Below are 19,632 nucleotides of genomic sequence, written 5' to 3'. Positions count from 1 at the left end.
CAAAGACATTTATCAAAAAAATGAAAAAACCGTATGGGGATATCATACCCAGGAACTTTCATGTCAAATTTCATAAAGATCGGTCCAGTAGTTTGGTCTGAATCGCTCTACACGCACGCGCACACACACACACACACACACACACACACACACACACACACACACACACACACACACACACATACACACACACATACACCACGACCCTCGTCTCGATTCCCCCCTCGATGTTAAAACATTTAGTCATAACTTGACTAAATGTAAAAAGGGGTCTTTGATAAAACAGGAAGGGGGGGGGGGGGGGGGGGGTACAAAAAAAATGAGACCACTAGGAGGGTTGGGTTTACCAAGACAGTAGACGTAAATTTACAGGGAATATGACGCAGTGAAAATGACGTGCAGGTTCTGGACTAACGGAGAATCGCACTTTACTTAAAACAACACCAAAGACAGGGAATACATGTCACCCGCAAAGTGAACCTACAAGTGAGTTTCTTAGATTGCCGTTTAAAGTAGAGACTTGGCGCTAGGGACGGGTGGGCTCCAGTGTAAAATAACGGCCCTAAAAAAGTACACTAACAGCAGTTGATGAGTTTTCCAATTAATGTAATCACGCAATGGGTGACTAGCATGTTAATAAAGAGTAAACTAAAATAGATAAAGCATTCTTACCTGAAAAACGTCCCTGTTCACCCAAAAGTGGCTTCGGAACTGACACTCGTTGTATCGTGGCACCGTAATTTCCACAAAGTTCACCGCATTCCGCTCAATGTAGGCGTCCGGGACGTCGATTGGAGTTTGGTTTGCGGCTGCTTGCATTATTTTTCTGTGGTCTTGGCAGATTTGTGCACCCACGGTATCAGTGTCATCGACCAATTCAGATAGCACGAACTTTTTCACATCTTTCGACGCCATCTTGATATGCTGGCCTCTCCCTGCCTCGTTTTCAATAAAGGCGTTTCATAGCCTGCTAGCTACGCGAGCACTCGCCGCGAGATATTCTCGCCTTTGCTCGCCTGTAAGAAACACGAGACTGCTAGTGACTTAACCCCCTTCGTGTGTACACGCAAGCACAAGACCAAGTACGCACGGAAAAGATCCTGTAATCCATTTCAGAGTTCGGTGGGTTATGGAAACACGAAAATACACAGCATGCCTACTCAACGAAAGCGGAGTGAAGCTGACTATGCTCTCAGAGTATAGTGTGGGGAACCCAAATGGGCAAACGAGCTCACACGTAACCAGAAAATTCTGGAACGCTGAAGAAAAAGAAGTGCTTGTTTAAGCGGATCTGGAAGGATCAGTTTGAAAGCGTTGCAACAGGAAGAACTTCATTAGAGAAAGTCGCCGGCCCGTCCTTTTTCAAAATTGGTTTTAAAATCAAGCGACTATTAAGCATAGCTCAATCAAGAGAATCGTCCCAATCTAGAAGTGTTGAAAGTCGCAACAACAAGACGTAACAATAGACACAAAAATGGCTGGTAATATCAAACGCCAATGAAACTATGTTCATACACTCAAGCAAGTGTTCATTTAATTTCATTTTGTATTACACGATTGGATATAAATCTGTGACCAAAGGATCACTGGTCAATTACTGACTCTGCCAGAAGCCAATAGTTCCACCAACAAAAGTCATCAGAGAAAGTCTCAAGGCCCAAATGACCTCCTTTACGATTTGCACACACACACATCAATAGAGAATACCATACGCATATGGCTTGCTGTGTCGTACCAGATTTACACGAGTTGGTTTTTTTAATATTGAACTGCGAGCGAAAGCGAGCTGTTCACTATTTGAAAAAGCAAAAAGCAACGAGCTTGCTGGTAATAACCTATAACTAGCCCTCGAGATTTAAAAAAAAATGCAACGAAAAGTCTTCTTTTCGTGGAAGTTGATAATTTCACTTATTTTCACTCTGTTTTTGATAAGCTTCTTTAGTTTCCTGGTGTGCTTCAAATAATGCTCTCATCAACCCGAAACAGATAAATCTAGAGCATATTTTAATTAGGCTGACTTGTACACTAAGTTGTATCATGTTATTTTGAAATATAGGGGGCTTTTTACAGTGATTCGTGAAGGCCGCTTCACTGGTCCATATTAGGCGCCCAGGCTCCTAATATGGACCCTTTGTGATTTTTTCTGTATTTAATTTTTGCTGAATGTGTATCAAAGCTATTTTACTCTAATTAGGCCTAACGGTTAACCTAAGAAGAAGGACTACCAAACACAAAATGAAACTTCTTTGCACGAAAACAAGCTAGTTATCAGCAATAAACAAAACGTGGTCCATATTAGGGGCCCTTCCCCTACCTTCAAACGTCATTGAAGAAAGCCCTCTTGAAAAATGTAACCAAAACTGTCAGTAATCTCAAGCGCCTATGAAGCAGTGCGCATTCAAGCGAATCCTCTCAATCTCAAAATGTTGCACCTTCAAATTTTATTTCTTCTTCTTCTTCGTTCATGGGCTTAGACTCTCCAGTTCACTCATGTTTTTAACACGAATGGATTTTTACGTGTATGGCCGTTTTTACCCCCCCCCCCCCCCCCCCCTTCAGGCAGCATACGCCGATTTCGGGGGGAAATTCAAAGGTCATTAAAGAAAGTCGTCTTTAAAAATATGACCTAATGTGTCACTAATCTCAAGCCGTGCGCACTCAGGCGTATTGTCACGATCTGGCATTACAGCAGGAACCATATCACGCGCTGTGTTTGGACGTCGAACCCGTGTCAATGCATTGCACACAACGAGCCGTGTAAGCATCCAAATGGTCAAGAGCTACTGTACATAAGTAACTTACAGAACCATACAGTGCTGGTCACTCTATTGACCACTGGTAAAAGTCTCTTGGCGATCTACTGAAAATGGCGGAGTTCCCAGTGATACAAAAACAGAACAGTACTGTGCAGCTGCTTCAAAGCAAAGAGGTGAGAAATAACGTTTTGTTTGATTGATTCAATGTCGATGTTATTTGAGATCGATTGTGAAATTATCGGTAAAGGCAACTGTATGCAGACACGTGACAGACAGACAGACATACAGGACAGACATACAGGACAGACATACAGGACAGACATACAGGCGGACAAATACAAACACACACACACACACACACACACATACACCACGACCCTCGTCTCGATTCCCCCGTCTACGTTAAAACATTTAGTCAAGACTTGACTAAATGTAAAAACGAAACCAATCCGACCGATCGCGACAAAAAACACCCCACCAATAATCAACCTGTTTTCAGCATTCGACAGTGCACAACTCACATTTAAATAAAATAAATAAATAAAAAACCAATAAAAACAATCCCAGCGCAACCCTCCCTCTCCCTCTCCCTCAACATCCCAACCCCCAAGCAAAAACAACACAAAAACGAGAAAACAACTGCAACTCTTCAACCTCTGTACAAGTATGCGAACACCCCCCCCCCCCCTCCCTCCCGCTACCCCTAACCCCCTAAAAAAATGTTTGCGAAAAGGATATGCCACCCAATGTCATGCGATCACGCCACCAATTGATCCACCACACAGCAAATCCAATGCAATCCATACGGCGTCACCTTGAGCATAGTGCTTTTAGTTATGCGCTATAGAAATCTCCTTAAATAAATAAATAACGATATTTCGCAGATCAAAAACTTACACAATACAAACATCTTATGATCCATTCTGATCACCATCGCTCAACGGCTATCGCCAGTTATCTCTCTGACCGGACGCCAAATTCCTGCGCAAATCTATCAAAACAAGAATACAGAGTTATCTCCCATATGTTGTTCACGAGCAGTGTTCGCGAGACGAAAATGATTGCAGATTATGATAAAGACATCGTTCTAAGGTCAAAACAAGTCGAAATTTTGGGACTGCTGCCGGAAGGAGACCGTAATATATGGTTGCATCACTGTCAAAAAATCGTTTGCTCCAGCGAGCGCGGAAACCAAACGGTTGATTATCACGTGACACTTTTGCCATATTTAGAGTTGTTTGCACAGTAACTACAGCCGCGAAAAATAGCTCGCTTGAAACTGTCTTACATATCAATTCCTTTGTAATTTAAAAATTACACAACACCATGAAAAATCATTATCGACGAACGCGAATCTGCTTACATCCATAACACATTACAAAAAGATCTAAATATGTAAAAAAAAATAAAAAATAAAAAAAATAAAAAATAAAAATTCGATTTCCTCGCCAGACAAGGAAAACCAAGGCATACTGTCAGGGATAGAATTAGCCGAACTCATTTTGACCTGAGTTCAGGATGGTTATGATCACCATGAACACCTCACGATGATTGACTGGTTCTGGTGCTTGCTTTTGAAACGACTATGGGAAAGTTTGTAAATCGACTGCGCTTATTTTTAGGATACATGAAAGGCACACTTCCTCTATTTAAGAACATTTCGGGTCAGATCTGGCCAGGCTTATGAATGGAATAATTAAGCTATGAGACCATCTCTCCACTCTGGACACATACCAAAAATCAACGCCCTGACTGCTTGCTGTGGCTTGTATGAAATTAATTGATCAAAACTCTCCCACTGTGAACAAAGAGCACCCATGGCAGGCTTTTCATTCTTGATATGTGACTAAGTTGAAGGGTGGTCTTCCCCAAAATCAAAGCCTGGCAAGATCTGAGATGGTGAGCGGGAAGGAGTGTGCCTGTACCAATAATGTCACAGATCTCTCCAGGATTTTACATGGGACTCTGATCTGTCCTGGTTTTTACACGGGACTCTGATCTGTCCTGGTTTTTACACGGGACTCTGATCTGTCCTGGTTTTTACATGGGACTCAGATCTGTCCTGGTTTTTACACGGGACTCAGATCTGTCCTGGTTTTTACATGGGACTCTGATCTGTCCTGGTTTTTACACGGGACTCTGATCTGTCCTGGTTTTTACACGGGACTCTGATCTGTCCTGGTTTTTACACGGGACTCTGATCTGTCCTGGTTTTTACATGGGACTCAGATCTCTCCTGGTTTTTACATGGGACTCCGATCTGTCCTGGTTTTTACATGGGACTCTGATCTGTCCTGGTTTTTACACGGGACTCTGATCTGTCCTGGTTTTTACACGGGACTCTGATCTGTCCTGGTTTTTACACGGGACTCTGATCTGTCCTGGTTTTTACATGGGATACTGTAACACACATTCTTTTACTTCTGCGGACACTGATATACCAACCAACAGCAACAGCCTGTCTGCTTCCGTCTACAGTGGAATTTTTTTCCTTCATAAATGGCTGATAGAGGGGTCGGTTACGGAATTAATTCACACACAAAATACTACACAGATCTACCCAAAAAGTAGTAGGCTTTTATTTTTTGTTAAAGTTGTGGTCGTTCGTCCAAGTGGACGGTTGGATATAGAGAATACTACATGGCTTGCTGTGTCGTACCAGATTTACACGAGTTGTTTTTTTAAATAGTGAACTACGAGCGTGTTGCTAGTAATAAATTTACTTTATGTAGTTTAGGTTCCCAGTTTTCTTCTAGGTTGGAGGCTGGGACAGAGTTGTTGAAATGAATTCCTAAGATTTTGATTTGTTTTTTCCATATAATATTACATGGTCGGTCAGCAGACAATTTATTTATACCAAGCCACATTGCTTCTGTCTTTTGATCATTCATTGCTAACCCTGAAAATTTTGAAAACTGAGTTATAAGATGTAATACGTTTCTTAGGTCTTTCTCATCTTGTAGGAAGAAACTAATGTCGTCAGCATACATAAGTAGTTTAAGAATTTCACCATGTTGTTGACTATGAATGTAGATGTAAATGCTTGTATAACTGTGTTTTAATTTTAAATGTGTCAAGCGCAAAGAGCATAATTGTAAAGTTATGATGTTGCGCTATATAAATGCTCATTTATTTTTATTATTATTATCAGAATTCCTTGGCAGTTTAATCCCTTTAACATCTTGACCTGCACGGATTTTGATTGCTAACACTTCGAGGGCCAGAACAAAGGCTAATGGCAAAAATGGACATCCTTGCCTTATTCCAGCATCACATGGGAATGGACCAAAAACATATAGATATGATATGTTTGGATTAAAAACACGTTCAGAAAGTTAAAACGAAGAGAGGTACAGAAAAGCGTGTTTTGCAGCACAGCGAAACCACTACTGCGCTAAACAGGCTCGTCAGAGAAACACAACATCCTTACCAGCAGAAACCATGGATTTAGAACCGGACACTCCTGCGAGACCCAACTGCTTACCACTATGCAAGACCTCCTCCACTCAAACGACCAGGGAAGGCAAACTGACATTGCCATTTTGGACTTCAGTAAGGCCTTCGACACAGTCCCCCACCACAAGCTGCTCGGCAAGCTGGACCACTATGGTGTCCGTGGACCCATCCACACCTGGCTCTCCAATTTCCTGACAAAGCGGAAGATGAAGGTGGTGCTGGAAGGAGAAGCAAGCGACGAAGTCCCAGTCATTTCGGGAGTCCCACAGGGAACGGTCCTTGGACCTCTTCTCTTCCTTGTGCACATAAACGACCTCCCCGATCAAGTGAAGGCAAACGTACGACTCTTCGCAGACGACTGCCTACTCTACCGTGACATACGCTCATTCCAGGACCACATCGAACTTCAAAAAGACCTTAAGAACCTAGAGTGCTGGGCAGAACAATGGGGCATGAGATTCAACGCGCAGAAATGCTACATCTTATCCACCAAACCCAAATCCCAGTACTTCTACACACTGGACAATACCATCCTTAAACACGTCAGCCAGAGTACCTATCTCGGCATCCAAATATCCTCCGACCTGAAATGGTCACCCCACATCTGCAACATCTGCAACAAGGCAGGGTCCGTCCTCGGATTCCTACGAAGAAACCTGCACAACTGCCCGCAAGAGTGCAGACGCATGGCGTACGTCACTCTCGTCCGATCGACCCTTGAGTATGGGGCAGTTGTGTGGGACCCTTATCTAAAACAGGACATCGACAAAATCGAGAAGGTACAGCACAAGGCAGCCAGATTCATCTGCAAAGACTACAGATCCAGAGAACCTGGCTGCATCACAGCAATGCTACAGCGACTAAACCTACCCACACTTGCAGATCGGCGCAAACAACTCCGCCTGACAATGCTATATAAAATAACGGGAGGACAAGTACCAGCCATACCCCCAGAAAGTTTCCTCACCCCCGCAGATAAGACCAAGCGGAAAATTACATCAACAAAGTTTCACGGGTGCACATCAGAAAACCCCGTTGAGAAGCGAGTCTACAACAACTCGAGACCCTTCAAAATTCCGGATAGCCGATCTGAACCGTATAGAAACTCTTTTTTTGTCAGGACGCCGGCTGAATGGAACCGCCTACAAGACTCCGTGGTACATTCAGCAACTGCCAACACATTTACACCAGGTGTTGGCAGGGCCCCACCACCATAGGCGCACCGCCAGGTGTTTTTATCCTGCTTTTAAACACTGCCCAAATTCCAGCAGTTGACACCACCAACCTGGAACGGCATGCATGTATACAAAGTTTTTAAACTCCGTCACGCTGCGCTCTCTCGCCCATTGCGACGACAGCCATTATTGGCTACTGCAATGTACTACATCCAGATCCAGATCCAGGTCAGTTTCACTGCGTTTGGCACGAGCGGCGGACTACGGTCATTGTGAAAAAAATGCAGTGCGTTCAGTTTCATTCTGTGAGTTCCACAGCTTGACTAAATGTAGTAATTTCGCCTTACTTGTTGCTGGTTGTTGGTTGTTGGTTGTTGTTGGTTGTTGGTTGGTTGTTGGTTGGTTGTTGTTGGTTGTTGTTTGTTGTTGGTTGGTTGGCTGGTTGGTTGGTTGGTTGGTCGGTCGGTCGGTTTGTTTATTTGTTTGTTTGTTGGTTTGTTTGTTTGTTGTTGTTGTTGTTGTTGTTGTTGTTGTTGTTGTTGTTGTTTCCTACCCCCAGCCCCACTCCTGTTCCTGTTTTCTTCTTCTTGTTCTGCTCCTTCGGCCAGTTGGATGTGCTTGGATCGGTATTTGCAATCGAAAATATCTCTCCTTGGCTATTAGTATAATATCTTTTAAGAAGTATACATCTGTTATCTTGTCCAAAAAAAATTTCTCGTTGTATAGTTGTTGTATGATATCTCAGCGCGAAGTGTCTGATGGCGATTGGTCTTGATGTAGATAATTTGCATACATTGACTGCTGGTCACTGAGTTACTTCAAGGCTGGAGTCTACACCTAAGAACAAGAAGTAGCATTAAAATAGGTCTTTCGTCCAAATAACGTGTCCTAAATTAAACAGTTAGACACCATTGACAAAGAACTGATTTGCAACCAGCTCGAAAATAGAAAATATGCATACTGTAGAGCAGTCCCTCATTGGGCGAGGGCTGGATGTATAAAAACAAAAAAAAACTAAAACAAGTCGCGTAAGGCGAAAATACAATATTTAGTCAAGTAGCTGTCGAACTCACAGAATGAAACTGAACGCAACGCAACGCAGCAAGCCCGTATACTCGTTGCATCGTCACTCCACCGCCCGTGGCAAAGGCAGTGCCCGTGGAATTGACAAGAAGAGCGGGGTATTCGTTGCGCTGAGAAGGATAGCACGCTTTTCTGTACCTCTCTTCGTTTTAACTTTCTGAGCGTGTTTTTAATCCAAACATATCATATCTATATATTTTTGGAATCAGGAACCGACAAGAAATAAGATGAAAGTGTTTTTAAATTGATTTCGAAAAAAAAAAATTGATAATAATTTTTATATATTTAAATTTCAGAGCTTGTTTTTAATCCGAATATAACATATTTATATGTTTTTGGAATCAGCAAATGATGGAGAATAAGATAAACGTAAATTTGGATCGTTTTATAAATTTTTATTTTTTTTTACAATTTTCAGATTTTTAATGACCAAAGTCATTAATTAATTTGTAAGCCACCAAGCTGAAATGCAATACCGAACCCCGGGCTTCGTCGAAGATTACTTGACCAAAATTTGAACCAATTTGGCTGAAAAATGAGGGCGTGACAGTGCCGCCTCAACTTTCACGAAAAGCCGGATATGACGTCATCAAAGACATTTATCAAAAAAATGAAAAAAACGTTCGGGGATTTCATACCCTGGAACTCTCATGTCAAATTTCATAAAGATCGGTCCAGTAGTTTAGTCTGAATCGCTCTACACACACACACACACACACACACACACGCACAGACAGACAGACAGACAGACACACATACACCACGACCCTCGTTTCGATTCCCCCTCGATGTTAAAATATTTAGTCAAAACTTGACTAAATATAAAAAAGCACTTTTATACGCTGACTGCATGACCCTCGAAAAATACAGATTGATTTGATCATCCATCCCCTGACGGGCACAAACATTGATTTGATCTTCCATCCTCTGACAGGCACAAACATTGATTTGATCTTCCATCCTCTGACAGGCACAAACATTGATTGATCTTCCATCCTCTGACAGGCACAAACATTGATTTGATCTTCCATCCTCTGACAGGCACAAACATTGATTTGATCTTCCATCCTCTGGTAGGCACAAACATTGATTTGATCTTCCATCCTCTGACAGGCACAAACATTGATCTGATCTTCCATCCCCTGACAGGCACAAACATTGATTTGATCTTCCATCCCCTGACAGGCACAAACATTGATTTGATCTTCCATCCCCTGACAGGCACAAACATTGATTTGATGTTCCATCCCCTGACAGGCACAAACATTGATTTGATGTTCCATCCCCTGACAGGCACAAACTTCGATTTGATCTTCTATCCACTGACAGGCAAAAACATTGATTTGATCTTCTATCCCCTGACAGGCACAAACATTGATTTGATGTTCCATCCCCTGACAGGCACAAACATTGATTTGATGTTCCATCCCCTGACAGGCACAAACTTCGATTTGATCTTGACAGGCACAAACATTGATTTGATGTTCCATCCCCTGACAGGCACAAACATTGATTTGATCTTCCATCCCCTGACAGGCACAAACATTGATTTGATCTTGACAGGCACAAACATTGATTTGATCTTTTATCCACTGACAGGCACAAACATTGATTTGATATTCCATCCCCTGACAGGCACAAACATTGATTTGATCTTGACAGGCACGAGAGGTACAGCTGCGAGTGGTGTACATCAAACTGGATGAGATTGTCACGATCCAAGAACAGTTCTCTGGCATCGTCTTCCTACGGGCAAGATGGCGGGAACCTACTCTTGACAACACGACCGTACGGGTAAGCAAACACAGAAAAGGCTGTTTGGGTATGGATGGATGGATGGATGGATAACCCCATATGAAATATGAAATTGGGTATTTTCTTGGGGAGAAGGGAGTAATTTGTTTGGACTTGGCTTGACTGGTTGGTATACCGGTGTCTGTCAGAGCCAGTTTTTGCATTTGGAAAGGAAAAAACGGTTTTGGTCATAACTTGAGCGATTACTGGTGTAACTGCTGTAGCTCAAAGGTGACATCATTGTGTAGCACTATCAAAGATAGGGAAAGAATATCCACTGAGGAACAGAGCACTATGAATGATGTAGGTTGTGCACAGCCCCGTTGTCCAATGGGTACCCTTATTTGAGCGTCGGTCACGTGATCCATGAAAGAGAAATCTTTAATCCGAAAGGAGATCCAGATAGTCAAGTGAACGGCCTTTACTGGCATGTAAAGTTTGGATGAAATGACACGGCAATTAATGCTTTAATTTGGGTGCTTCTTCTTCTTCTTCTTCTTCTTCTTCTTCTTCTTCTTCTTCTTCTTCTTCTTCTTCTTCTTCTTCTTCTTCTTCTTCTTCTTCTTCTTCTTCTTCTTCTTCTTCTTCGTTCGTGGGCTGAAACTCCCACGTACACTCGTGTTTTTTGCACGAGTGGAATTTTACGTGTATGACCATATGCCGTTTTCGGAGGAAGCATGCTGGGTATTTTCGTGTTTCTATAACCCACCGAACTCTGACATGGATTACAGGATCTTTTTCGTGCGCACTTGGTCTTGTGCTTGCGTGTACACACGGGGGTGTTCGGACACCGAGGAGAGTCTGCACACAAAGTTGACTCTGAGAAATAAATCTCTCGCCGAACGTGGAGACGAACTCACGCTGACAGCGGCCAACTGGATACAAATCAAGCGCGCTACCGACTGAGCTACATCCCCGCCCGCACAGATTAGATGAGATTCACTTTCAGGAACACTTTGAAGGCAATGTCCTGATCAGGACATGATAGCTACAGCGATAACTCTAGCGTACGGGAAAAGACAACCTCCGATTGCCCATGTGTTCACAGCAGTTATTAAAGGCACACTTCTTCTCATGTAAACAGTTCGGCTCAACATCTCGGATCTGTCAGGCTTTTACATGGGATAAGACCACCCCTCCACATGGGATAAGACCACCCCTCCACATGGGATAAGACCACCCCTCCACATGGGGTAAGACCACCCCTCCACATGGGGTAAGACCATCCCTCCACATGGGGTAAGACCACCCCTCCACATGGGATAAGACCACCCCTCCACATGGGGTAAGACCATCCCTCCACATGGGATAAGACCACCCCTCCACATGGGATAAGACCACCCCTCCACATGGGGTAAGACCATCCCTCCACATGGGATAAGACCACCCCTCCACATGGGGTAAGACCACCCCTCCACATGGGGTAAGACCACCCCTCCACATGGGATAAGACCACCCCTCCACATGGGGTAAGACCACCCCTCCACATGGGATAAGACCACCCCTCCACATGGGGTAAGACCATCCCTCCACATGGGATAAGACCATCCCTCCACATGGGGTAAGACCATCCCTCCACATGGGATAAGACCACCCCTCCACATGGGATAAGACCATCCCTCCACATGGGGTAAGACCACCCCTCCACATGGGATAAGACCACCCCTCCACATGGGATAAGACCATCCCTCCACTTGGTCACATACCAAAACTGTACAGCCTGGGTAGAAATGTTTTGATTAATTATTTTGAAGCCGCTGGTTTCAAAACATCGCAACTCACCATAGCATGCAGTCAGGGTGTTCGGCATTTTTGGTACAGTGGAACCCCCCTTTTAGGACCCCCAATTTAAGACTTCCTCCCTTTTAAGACCCTGTTTTCTAAGACCTTCTGTTAATATCCTCTGTAAAATAACTCCCATTTTAAGACTCTCTCCTTTTTAAGACCCGATTTTCTCAGATTGTAGGTCTTAAAAGGGGGGTTCCACTGTATAAGACCCGGAGGAGAGATGGTCTTATCCCATGTGGAGGGGTGGTCTTATCCCATGTGGAGGGGTGGTCTTATCCCAAGTGGAGGGGTGGTCTTATCCCATGCTGAGAGGTGGTCTTATCCCATGTGGAGGGATGGTCTTATCCCATTTGGAGGGGTGGTCTTATCCCATGTGGAGGGATGGTCTTATCCCATGTGGAGGGGTGGTCTTATCCCATGTGAAGGGGTGGTCTTATCCCATGTGGAGGGATGGTCTTATCCCATGTGGAGGGATGGTCTTATCCCATGTGAAGGGGTGGTCTTATCCCATGTGAAGGGGTGGTCTTATCCCATGTGGAGGGGTGGTCTTATCCCAAGTGGAGGGATGGTCTTATCCCATGTGGAGGGATGGTCTTATCCCATGTGGAGGGATGGTCTTATCCCATGCTGAGAGGTGGTCTTATCCCATGTGGAGGGGTGGTCTTATCCCATGTTGAGGGGTGGTCTTATCCCATGTGGAGGGGTGGTCTTATCCCATGTGGAGGGGTGGTCTTATCCCATGTGGAGGGATGGTCTTATCCCATGTGGAGGGGTGGTCTTATCCCATGTGGAGGGGTGGTCTTATCCCATGTGGAGGGATGGTCTTATCCCATGTGGAAGGGTGGTCTTATCCCATGCTGAGAGGTGGTCTTATCCCATGTGGAGGGATGGTCTTATCCCAAGTGGAGGGATGGTCTTATCCCATGTGGAGGGATGGTCTTATCCCATGTGGAGGGATGGTCTTATCCCATGTAAATGCCTAGCCAGATCTAAGACGGTGAGCCGGACTTTTTTTTCACGAGAAGGAGTGTGCCTTTAATAACTGCTGTGAACACATGGGCAGTCGGAGGTTGTCATTTCCATCGTTTTTTATCACAGAGGGGGACAGGCGCAGTGGCGTGGTGGTACATGGTAAGACGTCGGCCTCCTAATCGGGAGGTCGTGTGTGTGTGTGTGTGTGTGTGTGTGTGTGTGTGTGTGTGTGTGTGTGTGTGTGTGTGTGTGTGTGTGTGTGTGTGTGTGTGTGTGTGACTGAGTGTGTGACTGAGTGTGTGTATGTGTGTATGTATGTGTGTGTATGTGTGCGTGCGTGCGTGCGTGTGTGCGTGCGTGCGTGCTTGCGTGCGTGCGTGCTTGCGTGCGTGCGTGCGTGCGTGCGTGCGTGCGTGCGTGCGTGCGTGCGTGTGTTTGTGCGTGTCCAATTAGAAGAATGCCGCCTTTCGTGGCCTGGTAGCTCAGTTGGTAGAACACTGCATGGACGTACCTGTGATCCCTGGGTGACGGGTTCGAATTCAGGGCCGGTACGGACACGGGTCAGTCAACATTATGTGCAGACTAAGAGGCGGTATCCATGTCCCACCACCATGTCACCACAGTGGCACGTAAAATACCTCGGCCATTTTGCCGTCAGAGCAGATGCGTGGCTGACCGCAACCAAACTCTACCTCCCTATCTGCAGGACGTGGACAATGCGGACTGGGCAGCGTGCTGGGACCCCAAGCTGGACATCCAGAACGTCAAAGGAGAACCCAAGGCTTCCAAGTGGAGAGAGTTGGAGTTCGGACCCAACGGAGAGGTGTACGTGGTGGAGAGACTCCGGGTCAAGGGAGCTTTCGCTGAACGGATGGAGCTGACCCACTTTCCTTTTGACTTGCAGGTGAGGTCTGACAAACAAAGGGAAGTAATAATGATAATGATAATAATAATAATAATAATAATAATAATAATAATAATAATAATAATAATAATAATTGTCAGTAAGTACTGGTGTCACATGACTGATGTGAACCAGTTGATTGGCTAATGGCGATGCGCTTAAAACTGTTAGCGCACTCTTGGAGTGCGCTAACTTTTCCACAGAGCGTATTCTTACGCCCTTTGCCAAAGCGAGACTGTACTCTCATCCTCAGAATTAATTAATGACATGTAGCTTATATTCTCCACAATACCAAATGACCATAAATTCCCTGCTTCTCAATTAAAGCAGAAGTGGGTTTTTTTCTGACAGATTGTATGTGCCTGTGCCAGTGCCAGTGATCTAAAAATAGAAGCCGCTGTGTTTCATCTCATTTTCGCCGACTTGCATAGATTCTTCTCATAATATGCCGTGTTAGTGGCATGTAGCTTATCATCCACATTTCCAAATGATGAGTTAGCATACAATTCCCAGCGGCTAACAGAAAACACAAGTGTTATTCCGATAACGTACACAGCATTTGGAAGACTGATTCGATCGACTCTGTCATACGTAGCAGACTACACTGAAATACGACTGCATCAGTTCAGTAAATGAATGGTTTCCGAATTATTATTTCAAGGCAAGAACAATCGCAATCGAAAACGTGTAGGGTTCAGAACGTTCTTACCATATAATTATAAGACTTATTACCAGCCTACCTGGCTCATTCGTGCAGACTCAGTGACAGTGCAGACTGCAGTGGTTCGATTGTTCTTGCCTAGCAGACGACATAAACCCCGCTCAGCAAATTAACATGTTGGGCAAATGTGAACGAAAAAACGATGGGGATATAATACGTGTAGGGTTCAGAGCATTCTTACCGTTCATATTTAGTATCAGACTCCCCGATGAGTGAAGATACAACACGAGAAATATGCCACATTTATTTTGAAAATGTGCGAACCGTCGAGTCCTTCGTGGGGTAGTCAATTCAAGGGGAGTCACTCCGCACAGTCAATCCATCGAAGCTCGACTGAAGGTTTCGAATTGCAAATAATGAAGAGCACAGTCCTTTCTCCGAGTTCAAATGAGGTATCTCTGAAAGATCATCACTGTTCAGCTTAACGCTACACTGGAATTTACCAACAGAAATCAAAATGCGTGAGACGAAAGCACGACACACTTGAGACACCGGCCCACACAAAAGTAGATCTTACTGTACACGACCTGACCACACAGTTATGCCTATTCAAATGCGCGTAGCAAAATGTGCGTTTGGAATCTTCTTTTTTCTATGGCGGTACTGACAATATCGTTATTGAAACAATCCCAGTGCACTAAGGGATTTATAGAGCAAATCTCGAAAATAATCTATGCGCTTCGTTCAATAATGAATTTTCTCGATTTGCTCTATAAATCCCTTAGTGCACTGGGATGTCTCAATAACTTAAATAATAATAATAATAATAATAATGCATAATATTTCTATAGCGCATGTATCCAGGGTTTAACCCTGCTCAAAGCGCTGTACAATCAAAATCGTAAAGTCAAGTAAGTACCGTAAACTACCTTGTAAACGCCCAGTATTGGTTTGTTTGTTTGTTTGCTTAACGCCCAGCAGACCACTAAGGGCCATATCAGGGCGGTGCTGCTTTGACATTATAACGTGCGCCACACACAAGACAGAAGTCGCAGCACAGGCTTCATGTCTCACCCAGTCACATTATTCTGACACCGGACCAACCAGTCCTAGCACTAACCCCATAATGCCAGACGCCAGGCGGAGCAGCCACTAGATTGCCAATTTTAAAGTCTTAGGTATGACCCGGCCGGGGTTCGAACCCACGACCTCCCGATCACGGGGCGGACGCCCCAGTATTGGTTTAAACAGGTTTTTTTTATTCAGTTGCATAAATACAAAGCTGTAATTGAATGTTATAATAAAGGAGCACATCAAGATAAACTTATAAATGTCACGTGCTCTTAGAAACAAACGAGTAATGTGGCGGACGATATTGTAAATGCCCAGTACTGAGCAAATGCAAAGAGGGTAGACACTTTTGAACAACAACATATCCCATTAACATGTTTATTTCTTGTGATTATATACAGCTATTTTTTACCTGGAACTGATTCTGCACACAGTACAGTACCTATAGTAAACGCCCACTACCTACTTTCGATCAAATTTACTGCATAAGGGGGTGGGCGTTTACACGGTAGTTTACGGTAAGTTCTTTAAATGCATACGACATGTGTAATATAGAGTAAGTGAGTTGTGCGGAACCGCTCTCTTAGCTAGCACCCGAGAGAAGAACAAGCATTGAAATGAACAGGCGACTTTCATCCTTCAAAATGAATATAGATGAGGGTTGTTTCCTGAAAACCATTCAGAGCCGAGAGCCGTCAAGGAGGCTTGAAAAGAAGCTCTTATCTTTTCAAACGTGTTACTTCAAATCTTATTTACAAATCTTCATCTTGGACGGGAAAGTTGTGAATGCTGATAAGTGGGCAACGTCAATTTTACGCTGCACAAAGCTTTGGCGCTGAATTTTTGGTAAAAAAGACATCGCGCAGTCCGCTTCGAGCGCAATTAATGGGATTTCAAGAAAACTTTTTTCACCCCTAGCCCTACACATAATTATATCGAAGAGGGGGCGTGGGAGGGGGAGGAGTAATATTAATCACTCGAAGGCATTAATTTTCTGTGTCAACACGACTTGTTGCAGGACCTGTCCGTCCTTGTGACCTCTGAGCTGAAGGAGCATGAAATCCACTTGGTGGAGGACGAGCATGATATTAGCATTGTGGACATCAACGCCTTCGCTGATGACCAGGTGCGGGGTTTGGCGGCTGCTTGCTTGTTTGCTTTGCTGGGCCGGGGTGCACAAGAAAGGTACCAACCGGGTGGGAGCCAGCCGCGGTGTTGGATTGGTTGAAATTGAGATTTGTTGTGATTTCAACCAATCAGGCCCCGCCGTTTAGTCTCTCCCGTTTGGGTGGCACCCACTTTCGGTTCGTGCACATCACCCCTAGCTGGTTGTTTGCTGGTTGGTTGGTTGGTTGTTTGCTTGCTTGCTTGCTTGTTTGTGAGGTATCATAACAGAGAGAATCAAAACGATTGTGGGGGAGGAGAAAGGGAGAGAGAGGGGGAGGGGGGACAAGAGAGAAAGGGAGGGAGAGTGGACAAGAGAAATATTTAGAGAGGGGGAGAGAGAGGCAGGAAGACAGAGAGAAAGAGAGAGAGAGATAGAGAGAGAGGGCGGGGGGAGAGAAAGAGCAACATGGGGTGGGGGGTGGGGTGAGCGAAAGATGGTTGCAAACAGCCGAACAGACAGACATAGACAGAGTGGAGCTGGACAGACAGACAGGGATAGTAGGGGACGTAAAAGAAAGAGGCATATTGCAGAAAGAAAGTGAAATCACGCCAATTAAACACACAATGAGATTTTTTATTCTTCTTCTTCTTTGTTCATGAGCTGAAACTCCCACGTTCACTCAGGTTTTTGCATGAGAGGGTTTTTATGTGTATGACAGTTTTTACCCCGCCATTCAGGCAGCATATACACCGATTTCGGGGGAGAGATTTTTAATTAAAATGTCACAGGAGTGGGACCTTCACCCCTGCGTGTGGACTGAGCCCAAGGTCATGGTCAAGTCAGAATACACGCAGTTCGCTCACAGCAAGCCCGGTCTGTACTTCAAATGCTGTGCAACTCGGCTTTCTGGCTACTTCGTCTGGAACATCATGTTTATCATGGTAAGTTGTTGAGTTGTTCATTAAAGGCACAGTGCAGCTCACAGCCTTCGTTTTGCGTTTTTGTTGCAGCTGAGTGCATTTACAGTTCAAAAATCTTCCTATGGTAGTAAAACAAATCCAAAACTACCCAACGACGACATCTGTGAAGCTCGACAGTTTCTTGTTCACGCGAGTGCATAAATTAACCTAGTTATTACGTGGTGTTTGGTCGGAGTTCGATTCAACTGAGTGATTCCGGCCTCCATTTTGTTTTACACAAACTCATGATCGATGATGTCTGACATAGTTTGCTAGTGACGTGTCTTTTTGTGCATGATGTGGTGATCTACCTGATCTAAATTTAGATCCAAAAATAGGTCAAGACCAGCCGGGTCCGAGTACGAAATTAATTCGTAAAAAAATCGCAGTTCTTGACTCTTTGAGTGCAAGTCAATGAAACTTGGTAGTTCTTCTAACGGATAGCTGCCTGAGGTATGACTAAAAGCCCCAGGGGCTCCGTGCACCTGGATTTGACAAGTTCAGTACCTTTAATGATAGCTAGACCACTGTATTTCAAATGCTGTACCACTCGGCTTGCTGGCTACTTCGTCTGGAATATCATGTATGTCATGGTAGTTTGTTGAGTTGTTCATTAATGATAGCCCATACCGATACGTGCACAGCCTAGCGCTGACCTTACGAGTAATTTTCTCCTGCTGATATGGTCACGGTAACGAGACAAACTTCGTTCTCGAAATCCTTTGTCAGTTTCCTGGAGACATGCAAGAGTGACAGAATAATTATTTGACGTCACTATTCGCATTATCACGGGTGAGGAACTGTTCCCCACCATTTTGCCAGATGGGAGCGACGTGTTCCGGTTGTGGATTGTCGCTATTTTCACTTGCCCTGGATTGCGCACGAAGGTAGGTCGGTCAGCCAGACCCTTCTCACAATATCTGGCGCATCACTGCGTCACAGAATGGCTGGACTACCTTGAAATACTATAGAAATGATGTCCGTGGGTCTAGAATGTCCACAAGCTTGCTTCATGTGACGAAAATGTATGTTATAGACACGTTTTTGGTGTTTTTGTCGTAAATCAAGTTGTGTAGACCACAGAGATTGTCATGTGGCGTGAGACCAATGATGAAAATATGTTTTCATTGTACCAAACGCAATCAGTAAGGTTTAGACTAGCTTGTAATTTGATTATTTGATTGAGACCATGTTCCTGTTTGGAGCATTTTTTCAGCGAGGACTCCGGGTGTGCACAAAGCGGCAGAACAGACAAAATAATGCTTATCTCGTCTTTGTCTCTAGTGCAGGTGAAAGAAAATGGCATTATGAGAACGTTCAAATGTTCTTTGATGATAATAATTGCAAGATAGAGAACAAGATAACAATAAAAGAAATATACTCACCAGAAAACAGCAACAAGAATACACAAACAAGAACTAGTTTAGACTTTTCGTCTTCGTCCGCACAGCCTCTCTCTCTCTCTTTCTCTCTCTCTCTCTCTCTCTCTCTCACTCTCTCTCACTCTCTCTCTCTCTCTCTCTCCGTCTTTCTCTTTCTCTCTCTCTCTCTCTCTCTTTCTCTCTCTCTCCCTCTCCTTCCCTCCCTCTCTCTCTCTCTCTCTCTCTCTCTCTCTCGCTCTCTCTCTCTCACACTCTCTCACTCTCCCTCTCTCTCTCTCTCTCTCTCTCTCTCTCTCTCTCTCTCTCTCTCCCTATTTCTCTTTCTCTCTCTCTCTTTCTCGCTCTCTCTCCCTCTCTCTCTCTCTCTCTCTCTCTCTCTCTCTCTCTCTCTCTCTCTCTCTCTCTCTCTCTTTCTCCCTCTCTCTCTCTAACGTAAATAAAGTATTCATAATTATGCTTATTCTGTTACCCTCGTAAAATAAAGAATTGTCATTGTCTTTGTCTCTCTCTCTCTCTTTCTCTT

The 19,632-nt window shown here is 44.3% G+C and overlaps 1 protein-coding gene across 1 annotated transcript in view; it reads left to right on the top strand.

The window, feature by feature from the left end:
- Nucleotides 1–379: 379 nt before the first annotated feature.
- LOC138945946 (cys-loop ligand-gated ion channel-like) overlaps nucleotides 380–19,632 on the top strand; it is a 26,900-nt gene continuing 7,647 nt past the window's right edge. Inside the window, exons 1-6 of the mRNA XM_070317483.1 lie at nucleotides 380–486; nucleotides 2,690–2,929; nucleotides 10,133–10,264; nucleotides 13,731–13,928; nucleotides 16,679–16,786; nucleotides 17,557–17,709. Coding sequence (XP_070173584.1) covers nucleotides 2,867–2,929; nucleotides 10,133–10,264; nucleotides 13,731–13,928; nucleotides 16,679–16,786; nucleotides 17,557–17,709 — 654 coding nt within the window. The 5' untranslated portion in view covers nucleotides 380–486; nucleotides 2,690–2,866. The remainder of the gene's footprint in view (nucleotides 487–2,689; nucleotides 2,930–10,132; nucleotides 10,265–13,730; nucleotides 13,929–16,678; nucleotides 16,787–17,556; nucleotides 17,710–19,632) is intronic.

Source organism: Littorina saxatilis, linkage group LG13, assembly GCF_037325665.1.
Source record: "Littorina saxatilis isolate snail1 linkage group LG13, US_GU_Lsax_2.0, whole genome shotgun sequence".
Classification (NCBI taxonomy): Eukaryota; Metazoa; Mollusca; class Gastropoda; order Littorinimorpha; family Littorinidae; genus Littorina; species Littorina saxatilis.
The sequence above is the reverse complement of the archived record's forward strand: the minus strand, read 5'-3'. Positions and strand labels throughout refer to the sequence as shown.